The 16,728-nt window shown below is 41.8% G+C and overlaps 1 protein-coding gene across 8 annotated transcripts in view; it reads left to right on the top strand.

The window, feature by feature from the left end:
- The window catches only part of LOC134351697 (contactin-1-like), a 752,292-nt gene that overhangs the window by 686,816 nt on the left and 48,748 nt on the right, over nucleotides 1-16,728 (top strand). For all 8 annotated transcript variants that reach the window (XM_063058216.1, XM_063058217.1, XM_063058215.1 and 5 more), the window contains 2 exons: nucleotides 8,808-8,994; nucleotides 11,621-11,733. In XM_063058216.1, the coding sequence (XP_062914286.1) occupies nucleotides 8,808-8,994; nucleotides 11,621-11,733 (300 nt within the window). The remainder of the gene's footprint in view (nucleotides 1-8,807; nucleotides 8,995-11,620; nucleotides 11,734-16,728) is intronic.

Genomic DNA, 16,728 nt, shown 5'->3' with positions numbered 1-16,728 from the left:
AAAGACAGTAGACTTTGAAATTCTGCTGAACATAAGCCAAGATATTGCAGACTGAAATTTTAAATTAAACTATAATTTTAGCTTTAGAGAGGGTGCGGAGGGGATTTGCCACGGTGCTGCCTAGACTTTTTATAAGCATCCGTTAGTCTCGTGAGACCATGGATTTGCACCTTGGAAGGTTTCCAGGGCGCAGGCCTGGGCAGGGTTGTATGGAAGACCAGCAGTTGCCCATGCTGCAAGTCTCCCCTCTCCACGCCACCGATGTTGTCCAAGGGAAGGGCACCAGTGTCATCGCAGAGCAATGTATGGTTAAGTGCCTTGCTCAAGGACACAACACGCTGCCTCAGCTGAGGCTCGAACTAGCGACCTTCAGATCACTAGACCGACACCTTAACCACCTGGCCATGCGCCAATACCTAGACTAGAGGGCATGTCTTATGAAGATAGGCTGAGCAAGCTAGGGCGTTTCTGTCTGGAGTGAAGGAGGAAGAGAGGTGATTTGATAGGGATGAACGATATGCTGAGAGGCAGGGATTGAGTAGACTGCCAGGGACTCTTTCCCAGGGTGCAAAATAGCTAATACATAGGACTTATTTTGAAGGTATTTGGAAGAAAGTATAGAAGGAATGTCTGAGGCAAATTCTTTACATAGAAAGTGGTAGGTGTGTGGAACACCCAGTAGAGGCTGATATATTAGGGCTATTTAAGAAACTCTTAGATAAGCACATGGATCATTAAAAAAATGATGGGCTATGTGGGAGGGAAGGGATAGATTGATCTTAGAGTAGGTTATAAGTTCTACAAAACATCACGACCCAAATGGCCTGTACTGTGTTCTTTGTTAAGCAACAATTGCCTTTTTCTGTTAATACCTCAGTTAAATTAGTGAGGGAACTCTGTCGAAATCATTTGTAGCACCATGGTCCTTAAGTTCTACATGCTTTCTTGCAGTGGCATGAAACAGTATTTTCCAGAGAAGCATGCATAGTGCCAAATGAGGCTCGTGTGGGAAGTGTAGGTTCTACCACAGTCAGGACTGAGGGTAGCTGATGGATCTTGGGGGAGGTGTGATAGTTTAAGACATGGTGCACAGGAAGAGGTTTTTAGGCACTAATAGACCACTCCTTGTGGAATCATAGACAGAGAAAGATACAACACGAAAACAGACCCAAATCTGCACCAGTCACCATGCACCCATTTGCAATAATCCTGCATTAACATCAGAATCAAGTTTACTATTACTGATTTAAATGACGTGATATCTGGTGTTTGCGGCAGCAGTACAATGCAAGTATATAAAATTAATATATAAAAGGTGTGAAAAGGAATAACGAGGTCATGATAGTGGGTTCATGGACTGTTCAGAAATCTGACAGCAGAGGGAAAATGCTGTTTCTAAAATATTGAGTATGGTCTTCAGGCTCCTGTACCTCCTCCCTAATGGCAATAACGAGAAGAGGGTATGACCTGGATGGTGAAGATCTTTAGTGATGGATGCTGCTTTCTTATGGTGCCATTTTTTGAAGATGTTCTCAATGTTTAGGAGGCCTGTGCTCATGATGGAGTTGGCTGAATCTACAACCTTCTACAGCCTCTTGTGATTCCCTGCATCATTGGAGCTTCCGTGCCAGGCTGTGATGTGAAAACATCATTTTTCTTTTATCCTCACTGTTTCCTCATAAAGGCCCTTGCCCCCCCCCCCCACCATCATCACACCTGCATTGTAGGGGCACCTCACAGTGGCCACTTAATCCACAGATCTGCACATCTTTGGGATGTGGAGGGGAAACCCATGTGGTCACAGGGAGAAGGGGCACACCTCACACAGGTCGGACTGGAGGTTGAGATTGAACCTGGGTCTCTGTCACTGTGAGGCAGCTGGCCATGCTGCTTGAGCTTCAGTGGATATCAGAAACCTCGTTCTGCTGAGCTTCTGTTGCACGGACACACGCCACCGTGTCCGTCCACAGGCGCACCAGCTCAGATACAGGGACTGTGGGCCAGAACCTAGAGCAGCAGGTGGCATTTCACACTGGCCACTGTGCTGTCAGCTTACACAAAAGGGGAAGGAGTCCTGAGGACTAAGGAAGGGTTAACTGAGGGCACTGCTGTTGTGGTTGAGGAAACACAGACAACACGGTGACAGAAACACGCAGGAGAGAGCCGGTGACAAAAAAGGGACTGGGAAAGTGCTGGAGACATGGAGACTTCACTGTTTCCCTTTGAGGCGACACGTACTGATAACAAAGGGGAGACCTCTGGTATTTAACTCCCTATCAGGCCAGAATTGGAGTAAGAAAGATGTTGCGAGAAGCAATTAATAATTGAAAAATCAAAAACAAGACCTTGCAAATACCGGTAAACTGACATACAAAACACTCAACAGGTCATGCAGTATCTGTGAAGAGATGAAACCGAGTTAACATCTGGGGGTGATGATGCTTCATCAGAACGGGAACTGGGATAAGTTAGTTTCTGCGCTTTAATGTTGCAGAAAGGGAGCATCTGTTACCTTATGGAGAGTGTCTTTAGCTGGTGTGGGTGTGTGACTGAGAATGTAGGAAGGGTTTTGTCTTGAGCACCATTCACCCTGACCAGCTACTGTTGCTCAGCAGAGTAAGTCAGACTAAGTGGGGTGCGAAGAGAGGGAGAAAGATGTTGATGGATACAAAAACAGCATTGGAACCATGAAACACACACATGTACAGTAAAACACTGTAGGTGCAGAAATAAAAGGGGAGAGTGCAGGAAATACTCAGCAGGTCAAGCAGCATCTGCTCAAAGGGAAAAACAAGGTTAACTGGCTTGTTCTTCTACAAGACAAAACTTCCATGTGAAATTGTTTATAGCGGCTGTTGAATCAAGTGGGTTGTACTGTGCCTAGTTGTAAGATAAGGTCTTTTTATAATTTTGTTCCTTGAGTTTAATTGGATCAGTACCAGAGGTCAGAAAAGGAACGGGATGAAAGGAAATGTGTTAGTGAGAGAACCTGGAATGACAGGAAAGCAAATGAAATCTTTGCAGCTTGTTTTTACTTAGGTGTGCGACCTCAGGAAATATTACTAACTCGTGTACATTATAAATCCAATGTAAGCCAGCCATTAGTATGAATGTCTTCACAACTCTGTAACAATATAGTCATAAATAACATTTAAATTGTAAGCTATACGATGGAAACCCAATTCATTGGTCATATTTCAGCAGTGCATGAAATGAAAAACAGGCTGTTGTTGTGAAACACTGTAGTAATATATTGTGGGCTAACCTGAACACTCATACTTCATGTATCAAAACAGCCTGGAACCATTAATGACTGCAGCAAACATCAATTGCAGGGAAATATTGACATATAAATCCTACCTGAACTATTAAGCGGCAAAAAACAGAACATCACTCACAATGCCATGTATGTTGCAGCTTGACTTCCACCAGCTGGGAAATGGTGCTCGAACCTGTCGTTCATGCACTGCGCCAAGAGTTGAGGGGTGTTCCTGTGCGTTTGCAAAGAAATTGGGAAATCAGTCTGTGCTAAAAGAGAAGGAGAACGTTCTTCTCATCCTCTTCTTTGGATTCTAAAACCTTTCCGTCTACAATCTTTTTCTAGTTCTGATGAAAAGCCATGGATGTGAAATATTACCTCTAATTTCTCTCTCCACAGATGGCACCTGCCCTCATTTGAGTACTTACAGCACTTTCTACGTTTATTTCAGACATCCAACTTCTGTAGTATCTGGTTACAATACCACGCTGTCCACCAGGGACTGGTCACCAATAACTAGGCCAGTGCTATCCACCTCTGAGAATTAGGTGGACTGTAGGATGGGTGAGACGCTCTTCCTGTGCTTACTGAAGCCCTGGAGATGGCCGCCTCGGTGAGAGTGTCAGTGGGCATAGAACTACCCTTGGTTTCAATACTGCAAACTCATTCTGTGGCGAGGCAGGAAGTTGGCACTGCTGCAAATGGTTTCGGCTTGGGACAGACAAGGTAGCTTTTCTGGATCTTGTGCCTCTGCTTAACACTGAATGTGTGGCAAATGCTTAGCATTTTGAGTGGAGACTCTTAAAATGCTTAGAGATATGACAGGCAACTACAGAGGTAGAGAACTAGAGGAGGGAAGGGGAGAGTGAAAAAATCTGTGACACAAGGACAGTAGAAGGAATTAAATAACTGTCAAGTATGGGACAGGTCTAAAACCAGCAAAGTGCATCAAGAGAAGAATTATAAATGGCCATAATTGTATTTCTACCATATGTCTCTGGTTATTAATTATAATGATAGATTATAATGAGCAAAGACAGTATTGTAACTTGCATGAAGTGGCTCCTTCCATTATGAAGAGACTGAATGTTCAGCAACAATGACTTAAAACAACATATTGGCTGTTTAAAACTAACATAAAATGAAGGTTTTCATTGCCTCGAAAGGATTAGTGAGCCCAGAACCTGGTTCTGAGAAGTATTCCCACAGCCTTTGATGTTTACTTCCAAGGAAGGGTAATCAGGAACTCGCAGCTCCCAGATCATCACTCAGTCAAGCGCCAACATTTTTTTCAGTGCAACTGGAGATCATAAAACTTCAAAATGAAGATTGGGAGTGAGAGAGGGGTCACTCAAGAGATGATGTAATGACCTTCAAGCTAAACTTAAAAGCAAAACCCATTGTACTGAGGACTGGGAGATGAAGAAGGAAGAAGTCTGGAGGGTGGAACTGTAATCTGTTGATCTTCTGCAAACAATGTGATCTTGGTTCTGGCTTAGAGTATGTACAGATTAACCTAACTCATAATAAATCAGGGTGTTTGAATTCACTGTAATACATAGGCACTGGAGAGCACTCTTCATACAAAAAAAAAACTATTTGGTTATCTTCAGAACAACTCAAAATGCTTCACAGCCAATGAAGCACTGTTTGTGTCTAATTGCTGTTTAATGTGGGGAACGGTATCAGGCTTGAAAGTGCGACACTCCTTAAATGGAAGGTGAAAAGATAAAAGCGGAATCCTGAGAGTAAAGCATGAATTGCAACATGTTGTTCCACTAAGCGGATGCCCACAGCAATTCGTGTTGCCTTTGTTGTAAAACACTCTATTAATATTTATCTGCTACAATATCTTAAGAGGAACATTCAGGTCCGTGACGCTGGCCAAGTGACAAGGTCACTCTGGCTAACACATCAACACTTGTAGTTTGCCTCAAGCTGACTCGTTGTTATCAATAAACCATGGACAAGGTGTCCTTGCAGCCAAAATGCTGCCCGGAGTTTAAGAGCTGATGGAGAATGATATTTGGACAAACACACACACACACACACACACACACACACACACACACACACACACATTTGCACTTATGTGAAACGTTTGTGGCCAGTCAGTATGACGAAGTATTTAGCTGCAATGTAGAATGCTGATTTAATTTCAGTGGAATCAGATATACTTTACAATGACTTTCATGATTTGAAACTTGTTATTTTGTGGCAGCTGTTCAGTGCAAAGGCTTCAAATTACCATAAATCAAAAAAAATTGCAAGCAAGAGAACAGCAAGTTTCTGGGTTCATGGACTGTTCAGAAATTTGATAGAGGAAGGAAAGAAGCTGTTCTCAGTCGCTGAGTGTGAAACATCAGGGCTCCTGCGTCTCATCCCTGATGGTAGGAACAAGAATAGGGGAAAGAAGGTGTTTCTCCATCACCAAGTGTGAACCTTCAGGCTCCTGCACCTCCTCCCTAATGGTAGTAACAAGAAGAGCGCATGTTCTGGATGATGAGAGACTTTAGTGATGGATACTGCCTCGTGAGGATGTCCTAAATGAGATTAGTGTACATGGGCACTTGATGTTTGGTGTGGACTGGGAGGGGCCATGAGCTGGTTTCTGTTTTATGTTTCTGTGTGCGCTTCTAAAGTATGCTGTGTCACTAATTCCATTGTATTTCACTCCAATCAAAAGCACCTCCATCTATTCATGCAACACACACAAAATGCTGGAGGAACTCAGCAGGCCAGGACATCTATTCATCATTTAGTTCACTCTCCACCCTCCTGTTTTTTGTGTACATAGACATAAAAAATTGGTAACAAAGTAAGTTCATAGAACCATTAAGTAATACATCATGGAACTCATCTATACCAGCTGAACGAGTCCCATTTATTGTCGTTAGCCCTTTTCATATCCATGTGCTTATCCAGTCATTGAGGCTGATTTGGTTTTTCCAAGCTGGTGATTTATTTACATTTCTTCATTCATAAAATGTCATTAAAATACAGGATATACCTGCATGTCTTTTACATTGAGAAGCACATTTGACAAAATGCTTTATATTCTTGGTTGCCTCTCTGCACACTGCCTAGTAGTATACCTATGTACTGCTGGCATCCTGTCACATTGATGATTATGCAATATCATCATCCTCTTTTCCAAGTCACAACACTTCTTGTGCGTTTTCCTGCAAGTTCTTCACAGCAGCACTAGGCTGTCCCTTCACCATGGTCAGCCTTATGTTCGCCTATCAAAGTCAAAATCAAGTTTATTGTCATTTGCCTGGCTGCAGCAAAAAGCTTACTTAGAACTGTACCACAGTCACATAGCATCATATAAGCAGCATTCACAAGGGAGAAAACGTAAATCATGCACAATTTTTATAAGAAAGGATTCAATTAAAACAAAAATTGAATATTTTTAGTGCCAAATGATCAAAGTGATCATAGTGGGATTAAACTGTCACTTTTTTAGGGCTGTGCCAATTGTTTTGAGAACCATATGGTTAAAGGGAAGTAACTGTTCTTGAACTGGTGGTGTGGGACTTCAGGCTTCTGTATCTCCTACCCCATGGTACCTGTGAGAAGGCGGCATGGGCCAGATGATGGGAATCTCTGATGATGGCTGTTGTATTTTAGAGATGGCTTGAGGCTCCTGGATCAGTGATCTGTTTTGCTCTTTATCCACCAGGCTGGTTTCTGTGTTGAACACTCGCACAACAACCGGTCTGCTTTTCAGTAGAGTGCAGACAGTCATCGAGTCATTGACTCTGTTCCTCTGTCCACAGTACCTCCATGATTTTTTAAAATTTTATTTAATATTTTCCAGCATCTTACACATTAGAGTCACTGTGTATTGCTCACTGAAGCATGTATTTATGCATATGTTTTTACTCAAATTTATGCAGGGAGAAAAATCTTAAATATTTCATTGCAGCTTCAATTCACTTCTTTGGGAATTACAGCAGTAGCATTATTACTCCTCTTTAGTTGTTGTGTAGTAAGCTTTTGTCCTGTTATTTCTCCCTTTCATTCCCTTTGTCCCATAAAAATAATTCTCATCCAGGCCCTTCAACACAGCTCACATCTCCACTTGCTTAGATTCAAGGGATGTGAACTTGAATGGACTTGGCAAACAACTGGTTTAGGCATGCACTAGCTAGTGTTCATCAGCATTAAACATCTGACTAATGTTTAACAAAACTGTTCAGTGTTCGACATTCATTTTGAAATGCAAAGATAACCGTACCTGCTTTCCTTCATTGCAAAACATCTTAAATACCTCACCCCTGTGTCTTCGATTCTCAAATCTAACTGCTGGTGTAAGAAGCCTAAAAACCTCAGCATAACTGAGTCTGATACCTTTGTAAAGATGTTCCTTCCTGGAATCCACTCGGCCAAACTTGGTATATTTCCCAGCTCCAGATGGGTTTTCCATTAATTTTGTCCCAAAACTTCCTCACACTGTCTCCAAGCTGAATTGTCCATTGAGCCATCTCTTTCAGTCATGAATCCACTGAGGTGCTGACCACCTTCCAGTTACTTCCTGTCCTGGCTCAAGTATTAGTTGATTCCTTTGATCAACTATCATCTGTCTTTGCAAACCCTTCCTCCAGTTAACTTCCCTCTCAAACTGCTTGAGCACATTGGAGCCTTTCAAATTGGGGGCATTTATTTCCTGGAATCCCATCTGCAGACTCGGCCATGCCACCATACTTATGACTCATTACGAGCAGGGAAGAGTTCAAGGCTGATATTCTCCTTCTCATGGGAGGGTAAATGCCGAGTTATCTTCACTGGTGGGAGATTTGCAAATGCAGGGACAGTTTCACATTAATGGCGCAAACACAAGGAAATCTGCAGATGCTGGAATTTCAAGCAACACACATAAAAATTGCTGTTGAACGCAGCAGGCCAGGCAGCATCTATAGGAAGAGGTACAGTCGACGTTTCGGGCCGAGACCGTTCACCTTGACGAAAGGTCTTGCGTGAAACGTCGACTGTACCCTCTTCCTATAGATGCTGCCTGGCCTGCGGCGTTCACCAGCAATTTTTGTGTGTGTTGCTTCACATTAAGGGGCCAGTTATTAGTATAATGCAGCTGTGTAGAAATTTCTTCTTACAGTTGGTGGCGAATCTCTGGAATTCTCTACCCTAAAGAGATGTGGGAGCCACTTAAATAGAAGCATTTAAAGTGGAAGTAGATTAAGTTTTGAAAGATGGGGGGACAGTTTACAATGATCAGTATCCATAACTGATAAGCCAGTTCTGTATAAAGATAGCAGTTTCTGTTCAGACTTTAAAGCAGTGTCAGGCCATTGCTGTTCTCCTTGTGCACAAGTTAAACAAAAAGAAATGCTTGAATCGTAAGTGGGAGTGTGTTCTGGGCCCAATTATTTTAGTAATTTTATTATCAGCAACAATAGTTAACACCTCTGCCTCTTGCCCCTGCTCTTTTCAGATTGTTGAACCATCCAGTGCATCACTGAGCCAAGGCAGAATTTGCTTTAATCTCCAGTTAGTATAAACTCTTATTCTTCTGATTTCTCTGCAGATCAGGTACCGAAGAGTCATTGACACCGAGGCAGCCGTGCAACGAGTGAGAACAGTTGGATTTAACACAACGGCCAGAATCAGAGACCTGAAGCCCCACACACGCTATTCCATAGAGGTCAGGGCCTATAACAGGGCTGGCGCTGGGCCTTCCAATCAACCAATTATAATCACCACCAAGAAAGCACGTAGGTACCACCTCAGTAATCTGGGATTGGCAGACTATTTGTAAAGTTGTTACTGTTGAGTGCTGTTTAACATTTTGTTGTCAGTTGGGATGAATTCATGTATACTTGTCATTTAATGTGTTCATCCCCTGACTGGGCTGAAGCAGGATTCTTGCTGGCAAATAGGCTATTTAATATATGGTCCTTCCCAAGTGACATTCCAAGGTTGGTGAGGCAAGGCAGTGTGGCAACAAAGCCGGGACCTTCATCACACCGTCCCACCACCAGCAAGCCAATGCAGTCTCACTTGTTTTGTGATCAGATCAAGCAAAGACATGGCAAAGAATTCACAGCACAGGAGAGACATGTGGTACTGTACGGTTAAATAGAGTCACAAAGCTTAGAAACAGGTCCTTCGGCCCAACTGATTCCCATTCCAAACTAGTTTCCCAAAGATTGGCCCATAACCTTCTCAATCTTTCCTGCCTGTCTAACTGCTTTCTTAAAAGTTGTTACTGTACCTGCCTCAACCATTCCCTTTGGAAGTTCCTTCCACATACGTATGACCCTTTATCCAAACAAGTTGCCCTTGACTTCCTATTAAATCTTTCTCCTCTACCCTTCACCTATATTGCCAAAATGTTAGGCAAAGTGAAGGCACCAAGTTTCTATCTGTTTGATGTCTAAAAGTTCAATATATCTGCCTACAGTCTTCACTTAAGGATTTATAGTTAAGCAGTTCTGTCTCTTAAATTGCTCATGTCTCTTTGCAAAAGCATAATTAATTCCCTCACTGGAAGAATACCATCATTTCCTGGAAATTGTTTTAGCTCCTCTGAAATTCCTCATTTTGTTCAGTGGCTTGATCTAAAACTAATGTATTATGTCTAAATAAGAGAGACTACACAATGAGAGGAGCTAGTTAGCATAGACTGGGAACACAGAATATACAGTGGTACAGTTGAGGAACAGCGGAAAACTTTCAAATAAACTTTTCGCAGTGCTCAATAAAAGTATCTTCCAGTTAAATGCAAGTACAATAAGGGTGGACAGAGCCAACCTTGGGGAAAAAAAGAAGGTATCAAACTAAAAGTTCATGTGTACAAAGTGGGGAAACAGGAAATTTGGGAAAACCTTAAAAAACAACAAGGAAATGGCAGAGGTTTTAGTAGATGTATTTGTGATAATTTACTAAATTTCTCTGGACTCTTAAGCAGGACCCGGCAGATTGTAAGATGGTGAAGTCACACCACTGTTTAAAAAAGAATGAACATCTCTAGTCTGAAAATGCTTGAAGATGGTATTAAGACAGAAATGGCTGGATAGAAGTGGTTCCATCAGGCAGACACAGCGTGTATTCACAAAGGATAATTTCTGTTTAACGAAGTTACTGAAGTTCTGTAAGGATATGAGCACTGTGTACAGACAGATGTTCAATAAAGTGCCATAGAAAAAGCTTAACCATAAGAAAGCATGTAGTTTGAGGTAATGTATTAGCATGGATAGAGGATTAGTTAACCAATAAAAGGCAAAAAAGTTGGAATAAAAGTTTGTTTTTTCTAGCTGGCAGTCAGTGGTGAGCAAAGTGCTGCAAGGATCAGTGCTGGCTTGTAACTGTTCTGGAGGCCCGGTAATGACTTACAAGAGGGGACCGAGTGTAGTGTATCTAAGTTTGCTGATGACACAAAATTGAGTGGGAAAGTAAATTGTGCAGAGGATGTGGAGAGTCTGCAGACAGATATAGATAGGTTAAGTGAGTTCACAAAGGTCTGGCAGATGGAATACAATGTTGGTAAATGCACGGTCCCCACTTTGGAAAGTAAATAGAAGATCAGATTATTATTTAAATGATTGCAGCCTGCTGTTGTGCAGGGGGACTTGGGAGTGCTTGTGCATGAATCGCAGAAGGCTGGTTTGCAGATGAAGCAGGTTATCAAGGTGGCAAATAAAATGTTAGTCTTCATTGCTAGAGGGAATGAATTTAAGAGCAGAGAGGTTATGCTGCTGTACGCAACTAAACAAGATACTGATGAGGCCTCACCTGCAGTACAGCATGCTGTCCTGGTCTCCTTAATTAAGGAAAGGCATACTGACTTTGGAGGCACTGAAAAGGAGGTTTACGAGCTTGATTCCAAAGGTGAGGGTTTAACATATAAAGAGAGATTAAGTCACCTGGGACTATACTCATTGCAATTCAAAAGAATGAGGTGTGATCCTATAGAAACATATAAAATTATGAAAGGAATAGATATGATAGAGTCAGGAATGTTATTTCCACTGGTTAGTAAGGCTAGAACAAGGAGACATAGTCTCAAGATTTGGGGGAATAGATTTAGGATGGAGGTAAAAAGAAACTGCTTTTCCCAGAGAGTAGTGGATCTGTGGAATTTTCTGCCCAGGGAAGTAGTAGAGGCTATCTCATTAAATATACCTAAGACACAGTTAGATATATTTTTGCTTAGTAGGAGAATTAAGGGTTAAGGGGAAAAAGTAGGTAGGTGGAGGTGAGTCCATGGCCAGATCAGCCATGATTTAATTGAATGGCGGAGTAGGCTTGACAGGTCAGATGGCCTACTCCTGCTCCTATTTCTTAAGTTCTTAAGTTCTCATTGCTCTGCTCGTCTGAATGTGATGAATTATTTTCCAGCTCCTAGCAAGCCTCCGAAAATTATCGACACCACAAGGTATGGCACGTACTTCAGGATTTCCTGGGAAGCAGTCCTGCCCTTGGACAATGAGTCAAATGTCGAAGGCTACAAGGTGATGCGTGAGCAGTGGAATTGTGTGAAAAATGCTTTAGGCAGTGAAAACCCTATTGTCTACATTCCATTCCCTCCCTTTCTCCATCACTCACCAGTGTTCTCAAGGGACACAGTTTTAACACAAAAGGTCACTCCCCTTTTAGTGACTGATCTCATTTGTCTCCACATTGTGGCATAAATCAACTTTGCTGCCAAAAAGATCACATGCAGTGGGTATTTGTATAATGCTTTCTTCCACTCCCATGCCACAAGCATTGGTGTACCATTCACAAGGTGAGATCGAGGAACCCATAAGCATTGATTTCATTTATCCAGTCAAGTCTCTTTTGTGATTGTTCTTTTGTTTAGAGCACAGAGGGGACAAGAACGAGTGAAAAAGTTACCAGGATTTATCATTGGTGGTTTGACAGGATGCAGAACCAACTGGTGAAAGAATCACTAGTCTTAGGTTCTGCTTTGTGGTTCTCATATTCTAGAATCATAGAGACATATTACGTGGAAACATGTCATTTAGCCCACTGCATCTATTCGACTATTAACTATCAGCCATTTATGCTGGTCCTATATTAATCCCATCCTTTATTCTTTGCACATTCTGATCAACTCCCCCCACCCCCAGATTCTACCGCTTAACGACACACCATAAAACAAAGGAGCAGAATTAGGCAATTTACAGTGGCTAAGTAATCTATCAGCCCACAGGTCTTTGGGATGTGGGAGGAAACTGGAGCAGCTGAAGGAAATCTGCATGGTCACAGGGAAAATGTGCAAACTACACACGGTCAGCTATGGAGATCAGGATTGAACCTGTGTCTCCAGTGCTCTGACATAATGGTTCTGTGAGCTGTACCACGTGTGTTATCCTAGTTTCTCTCTGTTTCTGAAGGCTTTCTGCTCCCCTTGTGCATGGTTTTGTTGGGGAGCACCAATTTCGCCAAGAATGTTGGCATTGCAGGTCTACAGAGAGAAAGAGCAGTCAACCTTTTTGTATCATTGAGCTTTTATCAGAACTCAAAGAAGTTGGGAAGATAAAGAAAGACATATGGGTTAGTAAGTTCATTGGTCACATGGGTGTAATTGGGCAGAACGGGCCCCTTCGGCCAGAAGGGCCTGTTAGCTTGCTGTATCTGCAAATAAATTTTTAGAAATGGATGGAACAAGTGAAGGAGTGGGGCCAAGAGAGAATGAATGATGCTAATGGCTATAGCACTGGCTCAGACAGAATGATGAAGGCATGTTAACGTAGTTAATCTATCTGAAAGAGATGTGCTTAATTAAAACAGAGCAGGAGCAAAAAATAATGCGGGAACTGTGGGGTGCAAATCCCTGCAGCTATGAGAGGTTCACAAATAAAAACAGTGCTGGAAATACTCGGCAGTATCTGAGAAAACCAAATGAATACTGAATGATAATGACCGGATCATAATTGCCCACGTAAGTTAAGATTCAATGATTCGAGGTTCAAAGTACATTTATTCTCAAGGAATGTAGAAAGGCAGTCACAAAGCAAGGAACCCTAAAGAACCCATTTTAAAAAGAAAGACCAAACCCCAATGTGCACAGAGAAAGAGGGGGAAAAATCACAAATCATGAAAACAGTAGAAGCGAGGAATAACAGCATTCTGAACCAAACTGAGTCCTTAGATCCAAACTCCCAGAGCAGCCTGGAGTTGGCCCAAATCCTCAGTATTCAGTTCATCATATTAGCGGGGAAAATCGCCGCAAACTTTGCAGACACAAGGCTCAGCAGCCACAGGCAGTTTCACAGCCTTAGTGTCATGGAGAGGAGTCGCCAGTCTATCTTCTCCTAATGTGAGAATAATATAAAAACAAAGTGCATTTGAATTTCTGCTTCACCCAATACTTCAATGATAGGAAGGGAAAAGGATTGGGGAGGGGGTTGTCCTATCCCCCACAGTGACACGGGAAGGGTAGAGGATATTGAGATTAAAAATGAACCTGGGATTAGTGGATGGTACAGTCATTTCAGAATGTTATAAGCAGAAGAGGAGATGCATCTGGTGACGACATCGTGTTGAAGGTGTTGCCTGACCTGTTCAGTATCTCCAACATTTTCTGATTCTATTCCAGGTTTCCAACACCTACATTGAATAAATCTCTGTTACTGAGTCTTGATGCGTTGGTGCATGCATCCAATTACCCTAGACACAATTGAAAATAAACGTAGTTAATTTTTATTATTCTGTAAATATCCTTGAGGCACTCAATCCTAATTTATCCCAAATTAGCTGCTGTTGCTTAGAGCTTGCTGGTGTACAAGCAGGGTAGAAACTTTTGGCTGAAACCAATTTTAATGAACATTATTCAGCTAGTTGTCAAAACAGCAAAATAGCATAAATTAGTTTTATTATTTTGGGTTCCAACATCCAAATCACAGACACAAGTTATGAACAGCTGAGGTCACCACACTGATTCGTAAAGAATCCCTCAAGTCACACCACCTACTGGAAGATATTTTTACTGTCAGTTTTCTGGGCATTGTGAGGACTGTCTTTTTGGACAATCCTTTACCCAGAGACCAAGCCCCTCTCTCTGCAATCTCCCAGTACCCTCCCTGTCAATTTCTGTCAGAATCTCATCTGTCTCAATGAGATCACCTCTCATTCTTCCCTATCCCAGTAAGTATGACTAGTATTGTTTAATCTTTGTAAAAGGAGTAATCCACATTTATCCCTGCAACCACTGCCCTGTGTACAAGACAATAACAGCTCAGACCTACTTAAATTCTGTGTGGCTTTTATGTCGTTGATGAATCTTTTAACCTAACCTCGAGGTAAAACACATGCCCAGCATTGATTACCATGGTATAAGTTTGTTTTAAAGCTGCAGTCACACAAGAACCTGACACTGCCCTGCAGTGTCAGAGATCTGAGCTTTTTGGGGAAATCTGGAGAAACCACTGCATTTCATCCTCACAAAGTGGTGTCTGATAAGGAACTTACAACATCCTTGGATTCAGAGGCCAAACTGCATGCCGTGTTTCCAATGAAAATTCTCTAAATCGCTATTCATTCTCAACTAATCTTGCACATATTATTGCAATAACCTTGCAGTAAAGACCAACATACTATTCACCTTCATACTCCTTTCTCTATCTGCATGTTTACTTTGTAGGATTCCTCTGCATATCAGTTTGAACTGGTTTCTTGAAAACAAAAATGTGTTTCTGTTCCTCCTCCCGAAACAAATGACCTCACATTTTCCACATTACTCTCCAATTATCAGATACTGGTTGTCTGTTTTTCTTTGTCCATTAACTAATTCCCAGTCCAAAGCAGTATATTTGGCCCCAATTCTACTTGCTTTCGTTTTGTTCAGAAACATCTATGTAATATCTTACCAAAGGCCTTCTGAAAGTCCAAATACATCCCAGACATTTACCTTTTCTGCTAGTTTGTAGGTCCAGCAGAGGACTCCATTCTGTGATTCCTTGCTGAATCTGTCTTTAATATTTTACAAATACCTTACTAGTACTTCTTTAAAAGATTCTCGGATTTTGCCTGCTCTGATGTCAGGCAACCTGATCTGTAATTCTCCCTTTTCTCCTTCCCTCCTTAAACAGTTTGTTCCACTCCCAACTATTAGCTGCATTTAAAAAAACGCTTTTCTTGTATGTGATTTTTTTTTTACCTTGTTTTTCATCATCTCTTTAAAATGAGGAGATTGAAGCTTCTCTCCCCCAAGCTAACTAAATTCGACTGGCGCACCATCGAGTGTCCTGACCAGCTGTATCACCATCTGGTATGGAGAATTTCAAAGCATCTGACCGCAGGACCCTGCGATGGATCGTGAAGGCTGCTGAGAGAATCATCGGAGTCTGTGCCCCCCCCCCCGCCCCCGCAGACCAGGACATGCACCAGAAGCATTACATTGGCAGAGCCCTCAGCATTGTCAAGGATCCCTCCCATCTGTCCCACAATCTCTTTGACCTCCTACCGTCAGGCAGAAGGTACCACAGGATAAGAAGAAGGGCTGTTAGACATACTGTTAAAATACTGTTAACAGTATTTTCCCCCAGGCTGCATGACTTCTGAACACCCTGTTACTACCCAGTACTCATTATTTATGACAGCGTCAGTGGCGTTATACTGTTGTATATTTAACTCTGTGTGGTATATGCACTTTATGTCAACTTGAACATCTGCAGAATATTTTTATTATCTGTGAATAGTATTGTGTTAATATTATTTTACGTGCTGTATGTGATATATATACTGTGTTTTGCACCTTGGCTCCAGAGGAATTTTGTTTTGTTTAGCTGTGTGTATGTGTACAGTTGAATGACAATAAATCTGAAACTGAAAATCTTTCACTCTGATTATTGATACTGAGCTATGGAACACAATTTAATACAGTAGATTCTGGGTGATTAGGCCATTGGTTAATTGGGGCAGCTGCTAATTTGGGACAACTCCTAAAGAACAAAAACTAATCGAGAAAATAGCCTGGATTCCCTCCTCCTATTTGGGACACTATGCCACTTAAATGAGGCAGGGGACTGTTGCCAAACAGTTTCTAACTAACATCAGGAGCATGCACTTGTGTGACTGTTGGATACTACACCATGCTTAGTGCGAATAGTTTTTACCTAAGTTCAAATGCATGTGCTTGTGTTGAAAAAGCAATGATTTTTGTTACTAATAATGAAAAATAAGCAGTAAGACAATTTGGAACTGTTTTCCTCACCGCAGTTTCAAGCATTCTGGCTTGGAGATGCCAGGAATAGCATGGAGTGAAAATTGAATGATTTCACTACTTCATCTGGGAACTATAACGAATTTGAAGGCATCAACAATCATCTTGAATGTTACAATGAAAATAAAGATTTGGAGGATGCAGTTGCCAATAACATTGTATGAGGGCAGTCCATTATCTACAATAGGGGACTACGCTGATTTTGTTCATTCCTAGCTAATCAAAAGAACACGCCAGCGTTTGCTGAATGAAGTTCTCCATCAATAAATATTAGGAA

The sequence above is a fragment of the Mobula hypostoma genome, chromosome 9 (genome assembly GCF_963921235.1).
Source record: "Mobula hypostoma chromosome 9, sMobHyp1.1, whole genome shotgun sequence".
Classification (NCBI taxonomy): Eukaryota; Metazoa; Chordata; class Chondrichthyes; order Myliobatiformes; family Myliobatidae; genus Mobula; species Mobula hypostoma.
Note: the sequence above shows the minus strand (reverse complement) of the source record. Positions and strands in the feature narration are given on the sequence as shown.